Raw genomic sequence first — 25338 nt, 5'->3', positions numbered from 1 at the left:
CTTCCGTGACTGTTCCGGTGACCACAGTTCCGGTGGTCCCAGTTCCGGTGGTCCCAGTTCCGGTGGTCCCAGTTCCGGTGGTCCCTGTTCCGGTGGTCCCTGTTCCGGTGGTCCCTGTTCCAGTGATCCTGCTCGCACTGCCTGCACCACCTCAGCGATGCGTCACGTCTGCCCAGCCAGAGACTGTTCACGTCACGTCTGCCCAGCCAGAGACTGTTCACGTCACGCCTGCCGAGCCTGTGTCTTCGGACAAGATGGCCGCCGCCGAGAGTGTTCCCGTCACGTCTGCCGAGCCTGTGTCTTCGGACAAGATGGCCGCCACCGAGAGTGTTCCCGTCACGTCTGCCGAGCCTGTGTCTTCGGATAAGATGGCCGCCGCCGAACCTGTGTCTTCGGACAAGATGGCCGCCGCCGAGAGTGTTCCCGTCACGTCTGCCGAGCCTGTGTCTTCGGACAAGATGGCCGCCGCCGAACCTGTTCACGTCACGCCTGCCGAGCCTGTGTCTTCGGACAAGATGGCCGCCGTCGAGCCTGTGTCTGTTCCTGAGCCGGAGCCAGTGTCTGTTCCTGAGCCGGAGCCAGTGTCTGTTCCTGAGCCGGAGCCAGTGTCTGTTCCTGAGCCGGAGCCAGTGTCTGTTCCTGAGCCGGAGCCAGTGTCTGTTCCTGAGCCGGAGCCAGTGTCTGTTCCTGAGCCGGAGCCAGTGTCTGTTCCTGAGCCGGAGCCAGTGTCTGTTCCTGAGCCGGAGCCAGTGTCTGTTCCTGAGCCGGAGCCAGTGTCTGTTCCTGAGCCGGAGCCAGTGTCTGTTCCTGAGCCGGAGCCAGTGTCTGTTCCTGAGCCCTCAGTGACCGCGACACTGGCCATTATGGCCACAGCCATGTGGTGTGTGTGGGCTACGCACACACTTGGACCGGTGGTGTCTGTTCCTGGGCCGGTGGTGTCTGTTCCTGGGCCGGTGGTGTCTGTTCCTGAGCCGGTGGTGCCAGTTCCAGTGCCCGAGCCGGTGGTGCCAGTTCCAGTTCCAGTGCCTGAGCCGGTGGTGCCAGTTCCAGTGCCTCAGCCGGTGGTATCTGTTCCTGAACCGGTGGTGTCTGAGCCGGTGGTATCTGTTCCTGAGCCGGTGGTATCTATTCCTGAGCCGGTGGTGTCTGCTCCTGAGCCGGTGGTGTCTGTTCCTGAGCCGGTGGTGCCAGTTCCAGTTCCAGTGCCTGAGCCGGTGGTGCCAGTTCCAGTGCCTGAGCCGGTGGAGTCTGTTCCAGTGCCTGAGCCGGTGGTGCCAGTTCCAGTGCCTGAGCCGGAGGTGCCAGGTCCAGTGCCTGAGCCGGTGGAGTCTGTTCCAGTGCCTGAGCCGGTGGAGTCTGTTCCAGTGCCTGAGCCGGTGGAGTCTGTTCCAGTGCCTGAGCCGGTGGAGTCTGTTCCAGTTCCTGAGCCGGTGGAGTCTGTTCCAGTTCCTGAGCCGGTGGAGTCTGTTCCAGTTCCTGAGCCGGTGGAGTCTCCGCCGTGGCCGGCCGAGGGGTCGTCTCCGCCGTTGCCGGCCGAGGGGTCGTCTCCGCCGTTGCCGGCCGAGGGGTCGTCTCCGCCGTTGCCGCCCGAGGGGTCGTCTCCGCCGTGGCCGCCCGAGGGGTCTTCTCCGCCCTGGCCGCCCGAGGGGTCTTCTCCGCCCTGGCCGCCCGAGGGGTCTTCTCCGCCCTGGCCGCCCGAGGGGTCTTCTCCGCCCTGGCCGCCCGAGGGGTCTTCTCCGCCCTGGCCGCCCGAGGGGTCTTCTCCGCCCTGGCCGCCCGAGGGAGAGTCTGCTCCGCCCTGGCCGCCCGATGGACTCTCTGTTCCGCCCTGGCCTCCAGAACTGTCCATTTTCCCTGCCCCACCCCGGTCTGTCTTTTCTGTTTCCCCTGTCCCACCCTGGTCTGTCTTTCCTGTTCCCCCTGTCCCACCCTGGTCTGTCCCTCCTGTTCCCCCTGTCCCACCCTGGTCTGTCCTTCCCGTCCCACCCTGGTCTGTCTTTCCTGTTCCCCCTGTCCCACCCTGGTCTGTCCCTCCCGTCCCGCCCTGGTCTGTCCCTCCCGTCCCTAGTGGAGCGTCTGGTAGCCGCTCCTTTAGGAGGGGGTAATGTCACATGCCTGTCCTGTCTTGTGTAGCACATGTGGTGTTTGTGTTCCTGTCATTGTTTTGACCCCACCCTCCTTGTTATCTTATTATTGGTTTCATTTGCCCCACCTGTTGTTCCTCATTACCTGCCTGATTTGTCCCTTTTATAAGTTCCTTTGTGTTTGCAGTCTGTGTCGGATCGTTGTCTTGTACACGTCTCCCGTTTCCCCGTGACCCGTTTGGTTTGTTCACTTTTGAAGTTGTTGTTTGGTATTTTGTAATGTTTTCCCCCTCGTGGGTGTTTGTTTTACGTTGTTCTTTTGTTTATTAAAAATCCCTTTCCTCTGCACTTGAGTTTTCCTTGTTTTCTTAGTTTTCCGTGACACTTGTCTGTAAATAGCTATTTATTTTAATTCAAATAAAAAAAATTGTCAATATGTTACAGAAGTTGCAATGTTACAATAATTTTTTCAGCCACTTTGTTATAATTGTTCACTTTAAGAAATGTATAACATTGACCAGAGTGTGTCTATAGAAATCTAATCAGAATTGACACCAGTACTGAGATGTTTATTTTGTTAACTTTTACAAATGGCCAGAGGATGTATTTATTGTTTGTTTACCTATACAAATGGTCATACGTAATTTATTTTACATTTTTGTAAGTACTTTCTTTAAATGTTCCTTTGTTAATTACTTTTTTATCAATTTCATTTTATAGTACCTCATGTTATTTATGAACTGCTGTACATTGTACATACTCTTTGAATAAACAACTACTGAATTATTTGCATGTTATATGTACCGGTACTTTAGCTCAGTGTTTTTAAGCCATCTGTTATAAAAGAATAATACTTTCATGCACAGTGAATTATATTAACTGAGTAATAACCTTTGTTTAGGGCTACCAAATTACAAACAACAGTTATACAATACTATTTTTAGGTAATGAATTACCTAAAAAAAAAAAATCTTAGGAAGAACATGTACATATGTAATTATTTATTAAATTACATGTTCCATCTCATTACATTAGTATACAAATACAACAAGAAACATAGTAATAAATATGTACACATTAGTATACAATTACAAGAAACATTATAATAAATATGTACACATTAGTATACAAATACAACAAGAAACATAGTAATAAATATGTACACATTAGTATACAAATACAACAAGAAACATAGTAATAAATATGTACACATTAGTATACAAATACAACAAGAAACATACAAATATTTTGCAATGGACTGAACTGATAAGAGCTGCTAGATTAGAACTGCCAGTAAGAGAAAAAGAGAAATAGAGAAAAGAGAGATTAACAGCATTCTGTAAAAGAAGCGTGACAGGCTATCACAATCTAATTATCTAGGTAAGCATAGAGATAACAATAAAAAAAGAAAGTGTCAATTTTTTCTTTCATTCTTTTGGTGATTTCATTGTCTCTGGGAACCCTCTGAATAAACATGTCTTCCTGTGTGTAGACAACAAAATCACACCAGTCCAAACCAGAAATCAACATCTGGCCCTGGATCTGCCAAAAGTACAGATGAGATTTCCTTAATGTGTGTGTGCCCTCACTGATCTTAATATATGGGCAGTCAACATAGCTTGCTACATTGGGGCATTTAATTTCAACAAGGCCAAACACTGTCTGCCCCTTTGGATCGTACACGATGCCATCAGGTGATGACCCCATCCAGGGTGTGTCAGGGTGGATAAGGAAGCCACAGGGAAAGTGGTTAACCTCCCGTACTCTGCAGTACTCTTCTACTGCTGCAGGTTCCATGTCAAGCCCCCTCCTCATGTCTGCAGTCTGATGGCTAGGTCTCAGAAGTCTTTTGGCAAGATTTTCAGCAGAGCTCTGTGCCCTGGTGTAACAGACCTCTCTAAATTTGGAGGAGGTGATGCGGGGCCGCCTTAGTTGGTGCCACTCAATGCAGGAACTCTGTTCTTTTGTGCTGTTGGCAATTTTGTGTGCGGTCTCTAATGTTGTTGCCAGGGACATCATGTGGTGCTGCTGATGTTCAGTGCAGACAAAAGAGCAGGTCGAGGGTCCCAGCCTGTAACCCTGAAGTGGCAGTTGTGGGGGAGAAGGAGCATCTGTGTGTGGACAGGTGTTTGGAACTCTCTTTGCTGGCATGTGATAGGACAACACACTTCCTTCTTGCACTTTTCCAAATACAGAGTCAACGAGAGGAACATTAATGTTCACAGCCATAGTTGTTATCAGTGGAGCCACATCACTTGGAAGATCATGGTAGACTTCATCCACCCTGAGTGTGGAAAGTTCAGGCAGAGCTGAACTGACACCCTTATACAAGTTGCTCCTATGGAAAAGACAATATATATATATTTTTAAATGAGCCATAAAGTAAGTTACACATAAGTTGAACAAACAAAATAAATAAATAAAAAAGGCTTTATTTGTTTGAAAGATGGTTTGGACTTTCTTGCTTGAACATCTGACAGTATAAATACTAACAATGAATATTAACATACAATGTATCATATGATCAGATGACTACTTTATCTGAGGTCTCACTGATTACTACAGAAAATGTATTTAATGATAATAACAACACTAACCTGATGCCTTCAACCAGTTTTCGTTCCTTGGGTCTGGCTGAAAGAATCACCATGTCATTAACCAGACCAGGTTTAACACCCTGCATTTAAACAAAAAAGTTATCAATAAACACACATATCCATAAATAGAATCAAAGTACCCAGTTAGAAACATTAGTTACCATGGTTCTTGGCTTATGCCACTTCTGTTCAGTATCTGTGCAGCTGTGTGTTGGGGGAACAGAGTTGATTCTTAGCTGGCAAAAATGTGCAGTCTGATACAACAGTGCTGCCACATGATTACACAAAGCTGTACCTGCCACACAGGTACACTGGCAGCTTTGCAGCTGCACAGGACGGGCATCCCTAAACACAATCTGAAAATACACAAATCTGTTACAATAGGAGACAAAGGTATACTTTCAGTTTTTAAAAAGGAGAATGCATGAGTACAGTGAGAATGTTTGACAAAACAAACAAATATGTACCATCAACATATAAAGATGACATGGAAAAAAATAACTGCTAAACAATTTGTAGGAGCTAAGATTGTAGCCAAATTATTATTTATTATTAATATTATTATTATTTATCTCACTCTACTCATCATCAACAGTGGACACAGAACGTGTGTCAATGCAGTGACAAAACAGAACTCAGTTTCTGTGAATCCCAGTGCTTAGCATACTTAAATATCGATAAATATTCCAACACACCAGTATTATTTATGGTATGGTAAATGAAATATGTCTTTAAAATAGCCTTAAAATAGATTACATGCGATGATTCACAGAAACTTGATCTGACGAACGGAACCTGACTGTCTCATGAACCAGCCTGCACTGAACCTGCAGGATAACTTTCCCTTACGCTCAAGCTGTGAGGCTTTTGGCTTTTCCTCATTGATCTGTAGCACTCAGCCCTAATGGTTACCTCTCCTGTACTGGAATCCTTGTTTGAAACTGACATTGACAAAGGCGTTAGGAAAATTGGATGTGATTGACACATAATAGTAGACAGACCGACACAGACGTTACACCTGCTGCGCTAGCGTTAAATAGCATGCATGCTACTAAGGGCATGTAAACACAGTAACACACTACACGTCCAGATCTTACCTTCATAATTGTGGATGTAGCTTGAAACGTAAAGCTTGAAGCCCTTCTCCTTCTTGGTTGTCGATGTATGGGTTAGTGTTTGGATAATTCGACTCACGTCGTTCACCGTAACACTAGGGACATCTTGAAGCGACCGAGTGAAAAACGCCATAGTTGCTATTGACGCTACTCGCGCCGGATGTGACCTAGCTGGCTGAATTCGAATGCGGAAGAGAGTGTGCATATAGCCCATTCAAGGCGCAGACGAGTAAAATCACGTAAATCACGTGTCCAGTCAGACGTCACGCGTCATTCACGTGTGGCAGTGAAGTTATTAAATATACCAGTAAAGTTATTAAATATTTTAAATTTAAATATATTAAATATATATATATATATATATATATTTCTAACACGAATTGCAACACTCTTTTCAGCACTGACTATGAAAACTCAGATTCTAGCGGTTAATGAGGACATATTGAAAGTCTTTATCTTAAATGTAAGGTCCACCGTAAAGACTCAATTGTAATGTTAATCATCAAAGTAGCTATTAACTAAAATAGGTTTATGTTGAACTATTTTAATATTGAACAAACTAATAAATAAATGTTCCTTAAATATAAACCTATAAATCTAATATATTTATGAAAATCTTCTGGATCTGTTTTAAAAATAAAAGATTATTGCAAAAAGTGAAAAATAACAATAATAAAAACTAGTTAAAATTATTATATTGTAATAATTGTATAATATATTATATAATTTAAGACTGTCTGTATTTATATGTCAATTATATGTCTGTACAGTGCTTAGCATAAGTGAACACACCCATGCTAAAGTTGACTAAAAAGAGGAATAAAAAATTATCTTTTGGAAATTGAACTTAATGCCTTAATTTAAAAAATGAGGAAAACTCCAACCTTTAAGGACACCAATATTCTTTGTGAATGAATAATGTATCGCAAATAAATAAATGTTCTTCCTTAAAATACAGGGTGCATAAGTCTGGACACCCCTATGTTAAATTCCCATAGAGGCAGGCAGATTTTTATTTTTAAAGGCCAGTTACTTCATGGATCCAGGATACTATGCATCCTGATAAAGTTCCCTTGGCCTTTGGAATTAAAATAGCCCCACATCATCACATAGCCTTCACCATACCTAGAGATTGGCATGGTTTTATTTCAGTTAGCCTAATAGCTGGTTTGATTTACATTGAGAGATGATCTTATGGAAAGTAAGATGCCAATCTCTAGGTATGGTGAAGGCTATGTGATGATGTGGGGCTATTTTAGTTCTAAAGGAATAAGATAGCTCACTTCATGTTAATTTTGTAACAAATACTTAAAGATGCACGTATGGATATTTGATGCCAAATATACTTTTTATTTTAAAATTCTAAATAAACATTAAATGTAACAAGGAAAACATACTTCCCATTTAAAAAGACACTGGTAACATTTTACCATAAGGTTTGGCTTCAACAACCAAACACATTTAAACTTGTCCAATTTCATCAGGAATGCGTCTCGAACCACCTCTTGTTTGAGGGATCGGAATTTAGGTTACAATATACTTAAAACGGATTCGTTTTCTGCGTACAGACGACACCATTGTCAAAAAGATCCCCATCTCGCACCGATCCGCGAAAACGACTAAAAACGCTGTATTGCACATGCCAGGCCATTAGATGGCGATGAAACACTATAAACTGAACACCTAATACGTATGTGCGTGACAGCATAGTTTTTGTTTGCTTCACAGAGACCTTTTTCAAAAGTTTGCGTTTTCAGGCCCCCAAAACGCCGTTGTCGTGTAAATGAACGGCCAAAACGCATAAAAAGTTTTACGTTTTGAACTAGTTGAAACCGGTGTTGTGTAAACGGCTCCTTATTCTGCCCCAAAAGTTCTTTAGAGGGCATTTACACCAATTTGCATGATTGGATAGCTATTCGATCAGTGAAAATGCATGAAGTTGCCAAGTGTAAATAGGCCCTGATAATTAAATATATTCAGTTGTTTATACAGTAAATGCAAATATGAAATATGCTGTCAAGTCAAGTCACCTTCATTTATTTAGTGCTTTTTACAATACAGATTGTTTCAAAGCAGCTTTACAGAGATAATAGGAAATTAATGGAACAGAGATTGTTTTCTCTGAACAGCAATTCTAGAAAAAAGTTATTGTCCAGCTAAAGTTAGTTTTTGTTTTATACATTTGTGTTGTAAAATCATTATTTATTAACTTAGGGATCGCTTACATGAGGTCGTTTTCAACTGAAAACTGTAAAAAATGTAATGCGTTCTGGCCGTTCATCCGCACGACAGCGGTGCCTGGTGGCCCAGAACACAACATTTTAACTAGGTTCCAAAGTGTCATTTTTACTAAAAACAAGTTTGAAAACAACACTGTTATCATCTCAGTGTAAACTTAAATAACGTGAACCTGTGAAAACGATGCCGGCGTACACATGTGTATTACGCGTTTGGACTATAGCGATGCACGTTTTAATGTGTACTATGCGACAGGCACATGGTCTTTCTTTACAAAGTGAAAGTTTAGGCCTGCATAATACAGCGTTTTTCATTGTTTCTGACAGGAATCAAAGAGCAAAAGACTCTTTTTTCAAAAAAACAAACAAAAACATATTGGCCTATTAATAAATGTTATTTTGTGTTTAGCAGGTACTAATGAGTTGTCTGTCTTCTGTGAGGTGGAAACATGGATCAATTACAGGTGAGTTCAACTTTATATTAATGCGCTTTATTTTGGAGAGTAAAATGATTTATCTGGTTTCATTCTCATTTAATTTAATAAAAAAAAATATTTATATGATTAGTTTTATTGATTTTTATAGGAAATTGGCAGTTCTGTAACAAGTACATACTTGTAGAAAAAAACAAGTTTAAAATACAAACATTACATTATAATACGAAACTATTAACAACTTCTTGTCCACAGTTTTAAAGTAGCTGGACATTTTAAATAATTATAAACAAAGATGAAGGATAATATAAATAGAGATTTTACAGGTCAGATGTTGAATGTTTTTCATGAATTCCCATTAACTTCATGTAACTGTCATTTATTTGACCTGTTTCATCTAAAATGCTTCTCACATTTACATTCCATTACAGGTAATGTCCACAAAAAGAATAATTGCTTGTGTTATGCGTAGGACTTGAATAAATTATTGTAAATGAATAAAATAATAATAATAACACCTAACAATTCAATTGTCAACATTTTAGTCAACATCATTTGGCTGCCATTCTTTGTTGCACTCCATGTGTTTGACAAGTGATGTCTAAGCCTTTATGCATAAGGAACATACATGGATAAGTATGGAAGAATATAATCGCAACTTTAATTAGCTTCACAGCACTCTAAAAAAAACTGCATTAAAAACAACCCAATTGGGTTGTTTTTAGTCCATGGGCCGGGTAAATATACACTGTAAAACCCAACAAGTTTGAGGACACCGATTATCTCAATTCAATTAAGTTTATAAAAAACAATAGTTATGAGTACTCAAAAAATATTTAATTTAATTGAGTCCACTAAAACAAGGGTATTTCTTAATATACAATTAAACTTTACACTGCATTCAAATACTTAATAGCTGAAACTTCACTATATTGAGCAAAACCATTGAAATTACAAACTTTAACTGAACTCAGAGCGCTTGCAGTTACTGCGAGCTCACAATATCACAAACAAAGTCAAATCCAATAAGTTAGGCTGGCGACACTTGTGAAGATTTTAAGCCCGATTTGCGATCGGGGGGGCATGGCCCGATTCAAGGCTCGTCACAAACGACTTTTTGCCCAAAGAATCCTCAATTGTGTGGTGTCATTACGATTATTTTACTGCTACCAATCGCGTTGGAGATCCCAGATCGCAAATCTCAAACATGTTTGATATTTACGCCTCTAACGTGATACCCGCGATAGCCAATGAGAGCGAGCAAGCGTCACCTACCGGATGTTGCATGCTTCTACTGTCAAAAAGCATAAATGTAACAAATAATAATAATTATAATTAAAAACCTCTATTATGCTTACTCACACAAACATCAAGAATCAGCATATGAATCTCAACAATGGTGACACTTAACAAAATATTCAGATAAACCTCTGAACATCACAAGCAACTGAAGTCATAACTTCAAATGTAAAAGAAAATAGAAAGACCTCTATAAAATAGTCTAAAGCTCTGTTTATTCTCATAAGAACTTTTCTAGACGTCTGCCAGAAATAAAGTCAGTCTGGTTAGTAATAAGTGAAGCTGGTAATGCTGTTTGTGGAGTTGTGTAATCCTCCTCTGCTGAGATCTTCACAGATTTAATGTCTTCTTTTCTCTTCAATTGGTTTCATCTAATACTGTGTATGAAGTCTGTTGTAGTTCTTGTGTTTCTCTGCCATATCGTCTGGGAAGGCTGCTTTTTATTTTTTTGCGTTAGAAATAATAGCATCTCACACCTGTAGCTCATTAATCTGACAGTGTTTCAACACCCCTTAATGTCACCTATATTTATAGATTTTAAGGACAAAAGCAGCCTTCATTCATAAGGAGATCTTAAAGTATTTAATTGCAGGATATTATATGCTGAACACTAAAGGGGCTCAATGAACAATATTTTATATGTGAATATGTGTTTATTAGGAGTGTTTCCCAACGATGCATCTTAGCAGCGCACTCTCTGACTGCAGCGATGACAGCAATGAAAGCATTGGAATGCCTCCTACATTCAGTTGTGAGTAAATTTCATAATGAATTTGAGCAACATCAGTAGTAATAACTGAAATTCATAATTAAGGTTATTTTTAATAGCCTCTGTGAAGTTATATATGTGGTATCATTTTTTAAGACGTATCTACAAATTGGGTTTCTGAGAGATACATTATTATGACAAGAGCCATGGATATAGTGATAACATTGTTACAACATTATATTCTAAAACATTTTTTTAACATTTTTAGCGGGACGTTTCCCAGCGCGAGCGTGCACAATACTGTACTGCTTAAACACCTCCAAATGCTTTCACTTTCATTCAAAATTAAACCGCACTAAGAGATAAATGAGATTTAAAATGCAGTTTCTTTATAAGGAACATGATATCCTGGCATATGTTTACACCTGTAGTTCGGCCTCCTCCTCAAGGAATCATATAAACTTTGTCATGTCTTTGTTACACTGTACAAAATCATAAAAAGCAGTCAGTGACCGCCAGCTACGGCTGCCAAACAAAAACTGTAAAGTTAAAGTAAAACACCCTAATTAAAATAAAGTGCAAAAAAGTTTCTAGAGAGCCAAGAAGACTATTCCAGGCACGGTCTGGAGCCCTGTGTAAGATAACAATGAATTGCAATTGAAAATATAGACGAATTTAAAAGTTACTTATATTGCCCATTATTTATTTTCATAATCTTTGGTAATGCAGGTGATGGAAATCAAACAGAAGAATTCTTAAATGGTAAGTTTGTCTTGCTCTAAGATTTGACTTTATCAGTTTATTGATGTTATTAGAAGGACAGCAATATTTTTAAGTCATAGTTAGTGGTTAAACACTTGTACAAGTTCTTCTATAGCGATTAGTCACACAATGTACATTAACAGAATAAATTCTCTTTTTGAGGCCAATAAAACTATAAAGCACTCAAAACTAATTTCAAATACTCTAATCCTGATAAAGTGTTTGATATTTCAGGGAACTTGAAACTTATGATGAATTGAAAAGAAGCATTGAAGAACTGAACTCAGAATTTGACAGAAATCATCAAACTCTCGATGATAAAATAAAGGAGCTGGATGACACCGCTGATGAACTTGAGTCCATGCACAAGAACACTACAGTGGGCAGTTTGGTCGGATCATCAGTTGGAGCCGCTGGAGGAATCATGTCTATAGCAGGATTGTGTTTGGCCCCGGTCACATTCGGTGCTTCTTTAGCTCTTACTAGCTAAAGTACTAGCTTGGTGTTGTTGCTGGAGGAGCTGGAGGAGTAACAGGTGGAGCATCAAACATCACTAACATGGTCAGGAAGAAAACCCTGCGTGAGAAGATTAAGAAGATCATCAATGAGTTACAGACCACAATCAAGCCAATGGGAAAGCTTCTGCGTAATATTAATAACATCACAGAGGGCATTAAGTTGGTGGAGCAGACATTAAAAAAGCACAAAAATGAGAGAGCAGCAAGAGGTGCTGATGACGTATTCATGATTGCGGGAGTAGCTGATGTGGCTTTAATTGGAAAAATATGTGCAGAGGCTGCCAAAGAAATCCGTGTGTTTGTGAAGGCTGTCAAAGCTGTGCGTGTGGCTGCAGAGGCTGTCAGAGCTGTGCGTGTGGCTGCAGAGGCTGTCAGAGCTGTGCGTGCGGCTGCAGAGGCTGTCAAAGCTGTGCGTGTGGCTGCAGAGGCTGTCAGAGCTGTGCGTGCGGCTGCAGAGGCTGTCAAAGCTGCGTGTGGCTGCAGAGGCTGTCAGAGCTGTGCGTGCGGCTGCAGAGGCTGTCAAAGCTGCGTGTGGCTGCAGAGGCTGTCAGAGCTGTGCGTGCGGCTGCAGAGGCTGTCAAAGCTGCGTGTGGCTGCAGAGGCTGTCAGAGCTGTGCGTGCGGCTGCAGAGGCTGTCAGAGCTGTGCGTGTGGCTGCAGAGGCTGTCAGAGCTGTGCGTGTGGCTGCAGAGGCTGTCAGAGCTGTGCGTGTGGCTGCAGAGGCTGTCAGAGCTGTGCGTGCGGCTGCAGAGGCTGTCAGAGCTGTGCGTGCGGCTGCAGAGGCTGTCAGAGCTGTGCGTGCGACTGCAGAGGCTGTCAGAGCTGTGCGTGCGACTGCAGAGGCTGTCAAAGCTGCGTGTGGCTGCAGAGGCTGTCAAAGCTGTGCGTGTGGCTGCAGAGGCTGTCAAAGCTGTGCGTGTGGCTGCAGAGGCTGTCAAAGCTGCGTGTGGCTGCAGAGGCTGTCAGAGCTGTGCGTGTGGCTGCAGAGGCTGTCAAAGCTGTGCGTGTGGCTGCAGAGGCTGTCAGAGCTGTGCGTGTGGCTGCAGAGGCTGTCAGAGCTGTGCGTGTGGCTGCAGAGGCTGTCAAAGCTGTGTGTGTGGCTGCAGAGGCTGTCAGAGCTGTGCGTGTGGCTGCAGAGGCTGTCAAAGCTGTGCGTGTGGCTGCAGAGGCTGTCAGAGCTGTGCGTGTGGCTGCAGAGGCTGTCAAAGCTGTGCGTGTGGCTGCAGAGGCTGTCAAAGCTGTGCGTGTGGCTGCAGAGGCTGTCAAAGCTGTGCGTGTGGCTGCAGAGGCTGTCAAAGCTGTGCGTGTGGCTGCAGAGGCTGTCAGAGCTGTGCGTGTGGCTGCAGAGGCTGTCAAAGCTGTGCGTGTGGCTGCAGAGGCTGTCAAAGCTGCGTGTGGCTGCAGAGGCTGTCAAAGCTGCGTGTGGCTGCAGAGGCTGTCAAAGCTGCGTGTGGCTGCAGAGGCTGTCAAAGCTGTGCGTGTGGCTGCAGAGGCTGTCAGAGCTGTGCGTGTGGCTGCAGAGGCTGTTAAAGCTGCGTGTGGCTGCAGAGGCTGTCAAAGCTGTGCGTGTGGCTGCAGAGGCTGTTAAAGCTGCGTGTGGCTGCAGAGGCTGTCAGAGCTGTGCGTGTGGCTGCAGAGGCTGTCAGAGCTGTGCGTGTGGCTGCAGAGGCTGTCAGAGCTGTGCGTGTGGCTGCAGAGGCTGTTAAAGCTGCGTGTGGCTGCAGAGGCTGTCAAAGCTGTGCGTGTGGCTGCAGAGGCTGTTAAAGCTGCGTGTGGCTGCAGAGGCTGTCAGAGCTGTGCGTGTGGCTGCAGAGGCTGTCAAAGCTGTGCGTGTGGCTGCAGAGGCTGTCAGAGCTGTGCGTGTGGCTGCAGAGGCTGTCAGAGCTGTGCGTGTGGCTGCAGAGGCTGTCAAAGCTGTGTGTGTGGCTGCAGAGGCTGTCAGAGCTGTGCGTGTGGCTGCAGAGGCTGTCAAAGCTGTGCGTGTGGCTGCAGAGGCTGTCAGAGCTGTGCGTGTGGCTGCAGAGGCTGTCAAAGCTGTGCGTGTGGCTGCAGAGGCTGTCAAAGCTGTGCGTGTGGCTGCAGAGGCTGTCAGAGCTGTGCGTGGCTGCAGAGGCTGTCAAAGCTGTGCGTGTGGCTGCAGAGGCTGTCAAAGCTGTGCGTGTGGCTGCAGAGGCTGTCAGAGCTGTGCGTGTGGCTGCAGAGGCTGTCAGAGCTGTGCGTGGCTGCAGAGGCTGTCAAAGCTGTGCGTGTGGCTGCAGAGGCTGTCAAAGCTGCGTGTGGCTGCAGAGGCTGTCAAAGCTGTGCGTGTGGCTGCAGAGGCTGTCAGAGCTGTGCGTGTGGCTGCAGAGGCTGTCAGAGCTGTGCGTGTGGCTGCAGAGGCTGTCAGAGCTGTGCGTGCGGCTGCAGAGGCTGTCAGAGCTGTGCGTGTGGCTGCAGAGGCTGTCAGAGCTGTGCGTGTGGCTGCAGAGGCTGTCAGAGCTGTGCGTGTGGCTGCAGAGGCTGTCAAAGCTGCGTGTGGCTGCAGAGGCTGTCAAAGCTGCGTGTGGCTGCAGAGGCTGTCAAAGCTGCGTGTGGCTGCAGAGGCTGTCAAAGCTGTGCGTGTGGCTGCAGAGGCTGTCAGAGCTGTGCGTGTGGCTGCAGAGGCTGTTAAAGCTGCGTGTGGCTGCAGAGGCTGTCAAAGCTGTGCGTGTGGCTGCAGAGGCTGTTAAAGCTGCGTGTGGCTGCAGAGGCTGTCAGAGCTGTGCGTGTGGCTGCAGAGGCTGTCAGAGCTGCGTGTGGCTGCAGAGGCTGTCAGAGCTGCGTGTGGCTGCAGAGGCTGTCAAAGCTGTGCGTGTGGCTGCAGAGGCTGTCAGAGCTGTGCGTGTGGCTGCAGAGGCTGCAGAGGCTGTCAGAGCTGTGCGTGCGACTGCAGAGGCTGTTAAAGAAGTCCGTATGGCATCAGCGTTGACTGGCGTATTCTCCGCTGTGTTTCTTGCTGTTGATGTTTACTGTATTGTTCAAGATTCGACAGAGATCTCTGAAATGAATCAACCAGCAGGAAAAAGAAAAGAAAAAGCAAAGCTGAAATTTATTCTTCAGATAAAATAAGTAGTTGATCAGTTTAAGAAGATTGTGAAAATAATGAACGATGTCGTAGACAGTGCGGTACTGTAGACAAAACAACCTTTCAGGCCTGGCAAAGACACAGAGACGAGGATAAAAAATGTGAATGAAGATGGAAAACATTGATTATTTTTGAACATTTATTTGATCATTTTTTTCCTTGTGTTTCTGATTGTTTTCCGTGTGGAATTTTTCCGTGTAAAAATAAAATTATTATTATTATTTTAAAAATCAAAACAAAAATTTTTTCTTTTTTTTTTTCTTTTCAGTTTATTGGTCTGTTAGGAGAGACAGAGGTGTCTGCTTTTTTGTTTATTTTATATTGCCATTTCATTTGAGTTAACAGTAAGTTTGTTTATTTTATTTTGTCTGTCCTAGCAGTCTATTGCATCCAATATGTTTAAATGTTAATAATAATAATAGTAAAGAAAGTATTTGAAAAATGGATTCAACCTTGTTCATGTTTGATATACCTTGACTCTTGAAATACAGTATCTGACTGATATTATTGACATGTTCTTTGTATGACATACCGTATTCTTAAACCTATTATTTCGTTGGATTATTCACTGCTAATTGATCAGTCTATCCCTAGTGTTTTCTGTTTTACTAGTTGTATTTGTAATTATTTACTTTATATTGTATAATTTAGAGCAATGTACATGTTCAAATTGAGATCTTCTTTATTTTCGTACCAAATAAATACACAGTGAGCCGAACAGCGCTTCTGCTCTGTGGAACAAAAATATATAACAAATAAAAAATATAACAAGATATGTTATAGTAGAGTGCATGAAGTATTTTTTTTTCTAGGACACTTAATTTGTTATATAAATATAGCATATCGTTTAAAAAATATCAATACCGTTGATATCAGTCCTACTGCATGAAGATGTTTCATCCCTGCGGTTCCCTGACCACCAGATGACGCTCAAGAGCAGATGAGATGTTCTCTGACCTCTGAACTCATTTCTGCTCATAGTCCATTCTGTAATGAAGACATTGAGTGGTTATCAGTATCCCTCCTCATCTCCTCTCTCCTCCGTCCTCCATCCATCCTATGACCCGGAAACCAATCGAGCTCCGCCATCTTGAAGGACATCTCAATTCTCTAATTGCACCGTGAGGAGTCGAGGATCGAGGAGTGAGGAGCTTCCTGAGGAGTCATGAGCGAGGATTCCTATGTGGAAGAGTTTTATCGACTAATCGTGACGCACGTATAAATTCTCCTCCCCCTTCACATCGGTCACAATCATTTTAATTTATACTTTACCTTTGCAGTTTATACAAACCGCACATCTCACATATTTCAACAGGGTTTCTTGCTTTATTATTATTTACTATGAATTTCTTAAATAACCAAACTAAAACAACATAAGCACAGATCCTTTGAGCGCTGCTGTGAAGTGACACTCGAGTGATCAACTGAAGATGAAGAAGACATTTACCCCCGGTTTCACAGACAAGGCTTAAGCTAGTCCTAGACTAAAATGAATGTTTTGCAGTTTTAACTGAAAGAAACTTGCTCCGACATATTTTAAGCCCTATCAACTTAGAGTGTCTACAGAACGAGCCAATGAACGTTGGCGTGTGTGAATCGCTTCATGCGCCCCACCCCGCAGCGGCTCTCGCTGACAGCTGTCAAGACTGTCCCTATCTCCAAAGACAGGCAAGATGCTGGTGGTTACAAGCTAAAGGAGACCCACACGTATTACTACCCAATAATAGGGCAGCTGGGACTCACAGGCACTTGGTGTGACTTCTTTGTAATGTGCGCAAAGGACTACCACTTGCAGCGGATACATTTAGATGCAGAAAAGTGGGATGAGATGAAAGACAAATTAGATTAGTTTTTCTTTGATTATTTCCTTCCCAGTTGCAATCAGTGACTAAAAACAGATTTAAAAAAAAATAGTGGTTTAAACTTACCAGAGTCACTCTGTTGTGATGTACTGTGAAATGTGTCCTCGGTGGAGTTTGAGGTGCTGGCTTCCTGTCACACATGATTCAGTAAACTATCAGTTTAACAATTGTTTAGTTGTCATGCTTACAAATGGACAGAAGCAAAGATGCAAGTAAAATTCAGAATTTATTGAAAGTGATGGAAATAGTCCGACAACACATTAGTTGTCTTCATGAAATCATTAAAGTTTAACAAACCCTTCTAATAACTTAACTTTTGATACCCCCATGTTATAACACTTTATCACACTGTTGTTTTGTTGGGGTTTTGATACTGTATTTCTTACCAGAAACAAATAAAATGCACTTTGTATAAAGCATGAGAGCATGCTGTGTTCTGTAATAAATCTCGCTGCCCAAAGTCTACACGGTAGTAAACAGGTATGACAGCACATAAGAGTGACTACTGTCAATGAACTGATTAAGTTTGCATACCAACCTTTTCCTTGGAGATCTCCGGCAAGCCCCGTGAACTGACACCGGGAGAGCCGCGATCGGATTGGGGTACTCAGGGGTAGACATCAATTTACAAAATACTGAAATATATTTTAAAGTATGTCAGTGAGCCTCCGTCTTGCCCTTAATCATCTTATTTTACGTTCAAATATATGCATTATGAACAAAGAAGCGTCATTATTTCCAAGAAATGCTGTGCTGAGTTAGCTAGCTAGCTAACATTAGCGTGTTCTTACCTTGGAGCAAACGTAGGTGTTTTTGTTAATCCTGTCGACATTTAGTTGTGAATGGGGCGTCCCACACTGCTTGATCCACGCCCGGCATTTCTCCCCTTGGGTTTTAGGTTTTGAAAAAAATAAATAAAAAATACACCCCCCTCCAAACTGTTAGGATACCGGGTATCAGATTTGCACAATCCATACGCACACAGTTTCGGCATGTTTCCCTCGCTCGAAAGCTTGCCAGACCTCCCGCGCCTAGTTACGGTTGCTAAGCCACGTGGCCTGTGGCGGTCTTCGGGCGTGGCTTAGCGAAGGGTCAATAAACCGTTAGATTTCAGGTTACTGTATGGTCCGGGTCAAATTGAGCCTAACTGGATTCAATACAATTCCCCAAAAATCACACTATATATATATTAGTGCTGGGCAAAGATTAAACGCGATTAATCGCATCCAAAATAAAAGTTTGTGTTTGCATAATATATGTGTGTGTACTGTGTATAATTCTTTTGTATATATAAATACACACATATGCGTGTATTTATTTAAGAAATATTTGCATGTATATACTGTATATGTATTTATACATAATTTATATTATATATAAATATAAATAATTTATATATAAATAAATAAAAATCTTAAATATATACATGCATATGTGTGTATTTATATATACAAAATAATTATACACAGTACACACACATATATTATGCAAACAAACTTTTATTTTGGATGCGATTAATCGCGATTAATCTTTGCCCAGCACATATATACATTTTATATATATATATATATATATATATAATACATTTTTAATATCAATACTTTTCACACAATACAAAGAATAAATATCTGATTTATTAAAATGTTTTTAACCACGATTTTTAAGACTGCCCCTCACTTGCCATTCTACATTTATAACAATAATATCTTAGTCTAAACCTAAAGTAATCTTGACTAACTACATATTATTTGAAAGCTGTCAGACTCTATTTATATTTGGAGACTAATTATCAAAAAAAAAAAAAAATTACAGCAATAGATAAATACCAATAGATGGAGTTTTAAAGTTGAACATGTTTTGTAAATATATATACTTTATATAAAATACAGCAATATGTAAATGTTCATAAACTTAAACTTATGTAACTTTTTTTTTAACTTTACTTGTACAACTTTGTTTTACTTTGTAACAACTGAGACAAGTCAGACACGAATATTTGTTATAGTTTAACATCTGATATTTAGAACTCACTCGGGGAATCTGTGTCCCAGCCTCCAAAACAGGGCAAGAAGATCTCAGTTACCCTGGTTGCCATGGCTGCGATCAGATAGGATGGTTTTTATGACTCTTAGGAATGCTAACAAGTAACCAACTCAGCCACAGATATCAGAACAGAGTCTCCTGCGTTCATTTAATCGTAGACAAACTGATCTATAAATGAACATGCATCCCAGAAACTGCGTGAATGATTTACAACCAAAACGGGACTCTCACTTAATTCTCGCTGAGAAGGAGAGATAAACCTATGTATAACCTTTTGAGAAATGTGTAGACATGTATCCAATCTTCCCACCTCATGACTTTCAGACCTTGTTGCATACTATAAAAGATGTACTGAGAGAGTTGGCAGATGGTTTGGAGATGGTCCACTTCAACACAACCATCAGCAGTCTGACAGGAGGTGTAGTGGGATTGGCTGGAGGAATCACATCTGTAGTTGGGCTTATTCTGGCTCCGTTCACTCTTGGAGCTTCTCTGATAGTAACAGGAGTGGGAATTGGTGTAGCGGTAGCTGGTGGAGTAACATCTGGTGTGAGCAACATAACAAACATGGTTAACCAGCGCACAGACCGCCAAAAGAAGTTGTTCCAAGAAAAAATTACTTCCACAATTTGCTGCATCCAAAACATCCAAATAGCAGTGGAAACTTTAGAAAGAGGGTTTTCCACAAGCAATAGGTTGTTTCCCAATGCACAAGCTGGAACGAGTGCTGGAGCTCGACTTGGACGAGGACTGGGAGGAATTCCAGAGCTTCTCCGTTTACTTGAAGTTGTAAATGTTGGGAAAGTTGCAGCTCAGGCTGCGAGAGTCGTCCGTGTGGCTGAAACGGCTACAGGAGTTTTATCTGCACTTTTTGTAGCTGTTGACGTCTTCTTTGTTTTTCTCGACTCCAGAGAAATCCACAAACTCCGCCAAGATTACGCTTTAAGAGAGAGTCAACGAGAATCAGAATCCACCAGCAACCAAAGCACTGGGTCGACTGAGAACACATCAGATAACAGCGACACAACAGATCTGCTGCCCGCAGACACTCAACAAGCAGAAGAGCTGAAGTCTGAGACCATGATATTTGTCACAGAAATAAAGGAGACAACAGAGGAGCTTCAAGCAATCCTGGATACACTACGAGACGCAATGCACCCAATGTCTCGTGATAATCAGGAAACATAAACGAGGACTCAATTGCAGGAAAACAAAGGTAAGATTTTAATTAACCAACCAAACAAAATACAAAGTATAAACAAAACTCCCACGTGGGGGAAAAAACTGAACAAATACTAACAAGGCAAAAACACTAGGAACAAGAAACAGGAACTTAGACAAATGAACCAGCACCGGACTGAAAACACAAAGGAGGCTATAAAGGAAACACACACGAGGGTAACGAGACAACAGGTGAGGAATGTTAATTACTAAAATAACGAGAAGGGAGGAGCTAACAATTAGACAGAAAGCACATGAACAATCAGGAGCCATGTGCTCACATGAAACTAAACTAACAAAACATGAGACAGACAGGAAATGTCATAGCTCTGTCACCACACAGAACTAGTAACAAAAGCAGAAGTGACGGAACCATGACACCCAAACTGAGAAACACTTCTAACTAATAATTACCAGATCTGGCAGTTTGTAATGTTCAGTATATTCTATCATCGTAGATATATGTATTGATTATAGTAGTAGCAAAGGTTAGGTAATGGTCCATATTCGGGGTTTCATAATGAAGTCACTAAATCAATATCGCTAGTGAAGGATTACAAATTTAAGAATCTATTTCAAATATGCTTCCGTACATAACATCATGGTAAAGAATCTTTTAAGGTTAAGATCTCAGCAAAGTTGCAATTCCTGTTCACTCAGACTGATGGGATTAGCACACGAATGATTCACTGAGAATCTCACCTTTTGTTCTGCAAATGGCTTTCGGACCCAAATGGCTCTTGGAGCCTTATGCTGATTGAATTAGGACTGGCCAGACCCTCACAGTCTAGGGTGTTACCTTAACCTGTATACTCATTTACATGCTTTGTTTGAATTTGTCTCCACCTTCAAAAGTCCCTCCTCCTAAAATGCCTATAAGATACCATGTACCGTTACATACTTTAGATTATGTTGGACGAAACCGCAGCCGCGCTCAAATAAAGAAACTCTTCTGTTTGAACGTGATCCCAACTGTCTCCTGGTCTCTGCTTCGATAAAAGAAAACTTTACAACACTAGTTAGGATAATGCAATTATTATCGCTGGTTTGGATAATGCAATAAGAAAATTTAGGAAGCAAAAAAAGGAGCATTTTCACTCCTAATTAATTATGTTAAGAATGTACATTGGGACGTGGCCTTTATTTACATGATGTTTTGAAAATGTAAGCAAAAAAACTTTTCCTGTCTTTGTGAGTAGCTGATAAATGTACTTTTTCTTTCTACTGTGTTTGTATAATGACCTTGAAATGAAATAAACACGTAAATGTGAACATTGATGTGTTGGTTTTGATTGAGGATTAACAGAGTGAAACCTGATTGGCCTTTCAAACCCATTGTAATGTGTCTTTAGGCTTCTTTAATGAGCAGGTCTGACGAGATTTTGGTGTTAGACAGACACTGGTGATCGCTGAATAAAAACTTAAATTCAGGTGTGGTCTTGGAATAATTATAACCAGAAAGAAATGTGCACTTCAGCATATCAGAATGTGTAGAGAAAAAAAAAAAAAAACAAGTACAAACAAACTAATAAAAGTTTGACTTTGAATTTTAAATCATACCCTGGCATACAATGTCAAGCTAAAATGATCCCAAAAAGACAATTTCATGCAAATTTTATGATCCACTTCACAGGACATTTACATTTATTCATTTTGCAGACTCTTTTATCCAAAGCGACTTAGAAATGAGGAATACAGTAAGCGATTTATTATGAAGAGGCAAATAAACACAAGAAGTGCTCAAAAGACAAAGTTTTAGACATTGCTTTGAGTAGCATAAGCTAGAAGAGGGAGATCATAAATGGGTTCGTTCCACAAGCAAGGAACAGTGAACAAAAATAGAGAGTCGGAGAACTGCAGGTATCTGGAAATTTAAGCACTTCTTGCCGCTCGCCGTCCTCAAGTGAAGCATTTGGATGTTGACCGGTGATCTATTATATGTTAATGACATTAATTAGGCAGCATTTACAAAGAGGAGATCGTAAACCATTCAGCTGCGCATAATTTCAACTTTAATTTCAAGAATCATTTATTTTGCAATTTATAAATTTCACTTCTGGAAGAGAGACGTACGCACGTTTTCTGTCAGTATGTTCATTCTTTGACTCACACATTTGAGAAATTATCGTAAGATCAAATGTAGGACGGTTTCTACGCAACATTTTATAAATGAGGCCCAATGTCTGTTGATGTGAGCGAGTTTTTCATAAATTTCATCCAGTTTATTAGCAACAAAGCACATCAGTGTGAATCACACAATATCCGTCTTTGATCTCGACTCTGATCTGATCCATTACTAAAAGTGAGAACTGTCCATTTTGACTGCACTTATTTCAGTCCTCCCCTCAATGCAGGGAACAAACAAGCCTAATGTAATGAACATTTCCAGTGTTCTTGATCTACTGTACACTTCACCTAGGTGACGCCTGGAATTACTTTTACCAACTATAAGTTTTAAATCAATATGTATAGTACGTGAATAAGGATCTCAAGCTGACTAGAAAGCTTTACCTATTACAATAGACAATGCTGTACAGTGAAGTATGTTAGAGCTACAGTACATATGGCAATTTATTTCAATAAAATACCTTACTCGCCCATTGAGTAATAAAAACACAATCTCTGCATCTTTTACCACATTTCAAATCCTTCAGTTCTCGCATCTCGCCGATCATCTTCAGAAAATCCAAGTTTATATTGATTCTTGTTTTATTACAAGCTCTGTCACAATCTCTTTTTGCCAGCAGACTCTCCTTTCTTCTGCATTTTTAAACGGGTGATTCCCATAACCATAAGAACTTCTGTAGACGTATGACTGAAAGAAAGTCAAACTTTAATCACATAAATATCTAATTAACGGAAGTTTTGGAATGTAGATTGGACCCATACAGACACTGAGTAGTGTCCATTTAACACTGAGGATTTTACTGTGTAGAATGTTGAGTTGTTAATAAAAATTAAGTATGTTTACCATCATTCAACATTTTCTATTATTAACATTTTACATATATTTGTGTTTTATAAATGTCACAACACAAAAATGCTGTTTGTAAATAAGTTTATTTGAGCTGCTGTTGTTGAGCACTCCTTTGAATTACAGGTTGCAAGATACTTTATACTCAACTTTTAGTTTTTCTTTTAGTATTTCATTTTCAAACAAGTAATTAGCAAATATATGAATAGTGCAAAACACAGGAGTGAGGAGAAGAAAGAAGCCACACCACCAGAATAACAAGATCCCATGAAATTGTGCTTTGCATTTATTTTAAACAGCCAATATACTTTGAGCCACATCCTCGAATCATGATCTTCTACTTTATATTTAACAGCAAGTATGTTTGACTGAACAGTCTGTGTTGAAAATAATGAGCCGTCTTGTCAGAAGAGAATAAATGCAAACTTTAAAATGTAAATGTTTCTAAAAGCCACAGATAAAAACTCATGTTGATGTCATGGGGTCTTTAAAACATATAGTGCACATTAGTATTTTAAATACCCAAAGAACATTACATTGATAGAGAAAAGACTCGTATGATACTTTTAAATTACAGAAATTAATTTCATTGTACTGATATAAGCACATTATCTGATGATTAAAACAAAAAAAGTGTTTGCCAGTTAAAAAATCTTTTGCTTAAGAACAACACAAACATATCCTTCACTCCTAAGATCTGCTGCAGATGAAGTTGAGTTTGTGAGTCTCAGGACGGCTGATCCAGCGCTGATCTCCTCCAGACAGAACTGCTCCAGATCTCACTCCAGACTCACAGTCCTCGTCTCCTGTGCCGTTCCCTGGAGCCCAGTTCTGATAGCACACGGTCTCTCCGCTCACCCAGAACCAGAGGCCCACAGTGCAGGAGTGACGTAAACCCAACCACACCGCCTCAGTAGACGCACGTTTAACCACATTCATCACCTCCTCCTGCATCTCCTCTGAATGAACCGAGACCAGATCCGTATAATTCTGTCTGCAGTATCTCAGAGCTTCAGGCCACGTCAGAGTCTCTGTGATCAGAATCAGTTTATCTGGACACAAAACAAACCACAAGCAAAAACTAGAGAGAGACTGATCAAAAACAACATGCAGAACAAACACTGTGGAGGAATCTGTCATGTCAGACATGTAGCGTGAACTTTAAGATATCTGGAGGTGATGGATGGATTGTGTGTGTTTGTGAGGATCTGCTCACCTTCATGACACACAAAAGGAAATCGGTCGTTGCAAGAGAAGTCATGCCATTGACCCTGAGCGTTTGGTCTGATCACTGTACAGTTTTCAACACCTCCAGCATTATTAGGTTCATCAGGAGCCCAGTATCTGAAAGAGGAGTTACTCTGATCTGACCACTGCCATGAGTCTCTGACTCTGAACAGACCGATCCAGATCCATGATCCAGATAACTGATGACCAATGAAATCCTTAACCTTTTGATTCTCATCCTGGTTCCTCACACTGACCAGATCAATGTGATTCTGTCTGCAGTAACTCTGAGCGTCTCTCCAGTTCTTCGTCTGATTGACAATGAAGAGTCCTGTGTTCGCTTTATGAAGAAAAAAAAAACAGTTTCATAAATCAGTTTGTTCATTATTCATTATTCTTATGCTGCTTTATGTTTTGCACACACACAACAGGGGCGAGGCGAGAAATGTTCAAGTGGGCCTTTATAAAACAGGATAGGCAAAGCGTAGAGTATGAAAACTGCACGCCAAATTGCCAAAGAAAAAAAATATATATAATTACGGGTGTGAATCTGTTACACTGAAGCGCACTCACTCCTGAAATTGCTGTGATTTACAGTGATAACCGTAGCGACGGACGGGACAAAACATTTGTCAAAATAGTGCATTAAGTGCTGTAGTGTAAACGCAGACTTATAGACTGTAGGGATGGGGAAATGAAGCCTCATGAATCACTGAGGCGTTCCCCTGACCGTTCCGGGAAAAGATTCAAAGCTTCGAGAGTGTCGAGAACAGCACAGAGAGCAGCGCCATCTGTTACTTATTTAAAATAAAGCAGCCAGAAGCCTGTGTTAGAAGCTCTGGCAGATGAAGCAACCACAACACACTCCATAGTTTCAATGTTATGTGTACAAATATAAAAGCCTTACATGTTTGTGTTTGATTGGTTCATTAAATAAATTAATTATCTCTCCACACAAATCCATCAACCAGACTGAGCCAACAATGACTTGTTAAATAAGATCTGGGGTTCGAGCCTTCTGACACCCAAAGCGAAGCGCGCACGTGACTGGACAGAAAGTGAGGCTTCATTTGTCATCGATCACGTGACTCTAGTAAACCAATACACACCCCGATACGGGGCTTCACTAGAAATTGTGTCGCATGTGTGATACG

The 25338-nt window shown here is 41.5% G+C and overlaps 4 protein-coding genes and 1 long non-coding RNA gene across 9 annotated transcripts in view; 2 read left to right on the top strand and 3 right to left on the bottom strand.

Moving 5' to 3' along the window:
- Positions 1-11947, top strand: part of LOC309484613 (apolipoprotein L3-like) — a 16421-nt gene extending 4474 nt beyond the window's left edge. For 2 of the 5 annotated variants that reach the window (XM_082150940.1, XM_082150937.1), the window contains exons 2-5: positions 8443-8497; positions 10427-10517; positions 11205-11241; positions 11472-11947. In XM_082150940.1, coding sequence (XP_082007066.1) covers positions 8483-8497; positions 10427-10517; positions 11205-11241; positions 11472-11727 — 399 coding nt within the window. In that variant the 5' untranslated portion in view covers positions 8443-8482 and the 3' untranslated portion in view covers positions 11728-11947. The remainder of the gene's footprint in view (positions 1-8442; positions 8498-10426; positions 10518-11204; positions 11242-11471) is intronic. The other 3 variants (XM_082150938.1, XM_082150939.1, XR_014200925.1) reach the window with 3 other exon arrangements.
- Positions 3266-6005, bottom strand: LOC309484602 (uncharacterized protein). Its single transcript, XM_082150926.1, has 4 exons — positions 5779-6005; positions 4843-5037; positions 4682-4761; positions 3266-4422 (listed from the first exon to the last, which is right to left on the bottom strand). Exons 1-4 carry the CDS (start codon positions 5782-5784, stop codon positions 3453-3455), a joined length of 1251 nt encoding a protein of 416 aa, XP_082007052.1. The 5' UTR covers positions 5785-6005; the 3' UTR covers positions 3266-3452.
- A 3674-nt stretch (positions 11948-15621) lies between the features above and the next one.
- LOC309492570 lies at positions 15622-17972 on the bottom strand. The gene is made up of 3 exons (XR_014203594.1): positions 17258-17972; positions 16786-16849; positions 15622-15844 (listed from the first exon to the last, which is right to left on the bottom strand). It is a non-coding gene; the product is annotated as an uncharacterized lncRNA (long non-coding RNA).
- Positions 17973-18074: 102 nt separating this feature from the next.
- On the top strand, positions 18075-23335 carry LOC309492536 (uncharacterized protein). Its single transcript, XM_082161558.1, has one exon. It carries the CDS (start codon positions 19054-19056, stop codon positions 19948-19950), a length of 897 nt encoding a protein of 298 aa, XP_082017684.1. The 5' UTR covers positions 18075-19053; the 3' UTR covers positions 19951-23335.
- LOC309492453 (C-type mannose receptor 2-like) overlaps positions 23025-25338 on the bottom strand; it is a 28950-nt gene continuing 26636 nt past the window's right edge. The window contains exons 6-7 of the mRNA XM_082161443.1: positions 24174-24524; positions 23025-24009 (exon numbers count right to left, since the gene is read on the bottom strand). Coding sequence (XP_082017569.1) covers positions 23648-24009; positions 24174-24524 — 713 coding nt within the window. The 3' untranslated portion in view covers positions 23025-23647. The remainder of the gene's footprint in view (positions 24010-24173; positions 24525-25338) is intronic.

The sequence above is a fragment of the Leuciscus leuciscus genome (genome assembly GCF_965113295.1).
Source record: "Leuciscus leuciscus genome assembly, chromosome: 2".
NCBI classification, from domain to species: Eukaryota; Metazoa; Chordata; class Actinopteri; order Cypriniformes; family Leuciscidae; genus Leuciscus; species Leuciscus leuciscus.
Note: the sequence above shows the minus strand (reverse complement) of the source record. Positions and strands in the feature narration are given on the sequence as shown.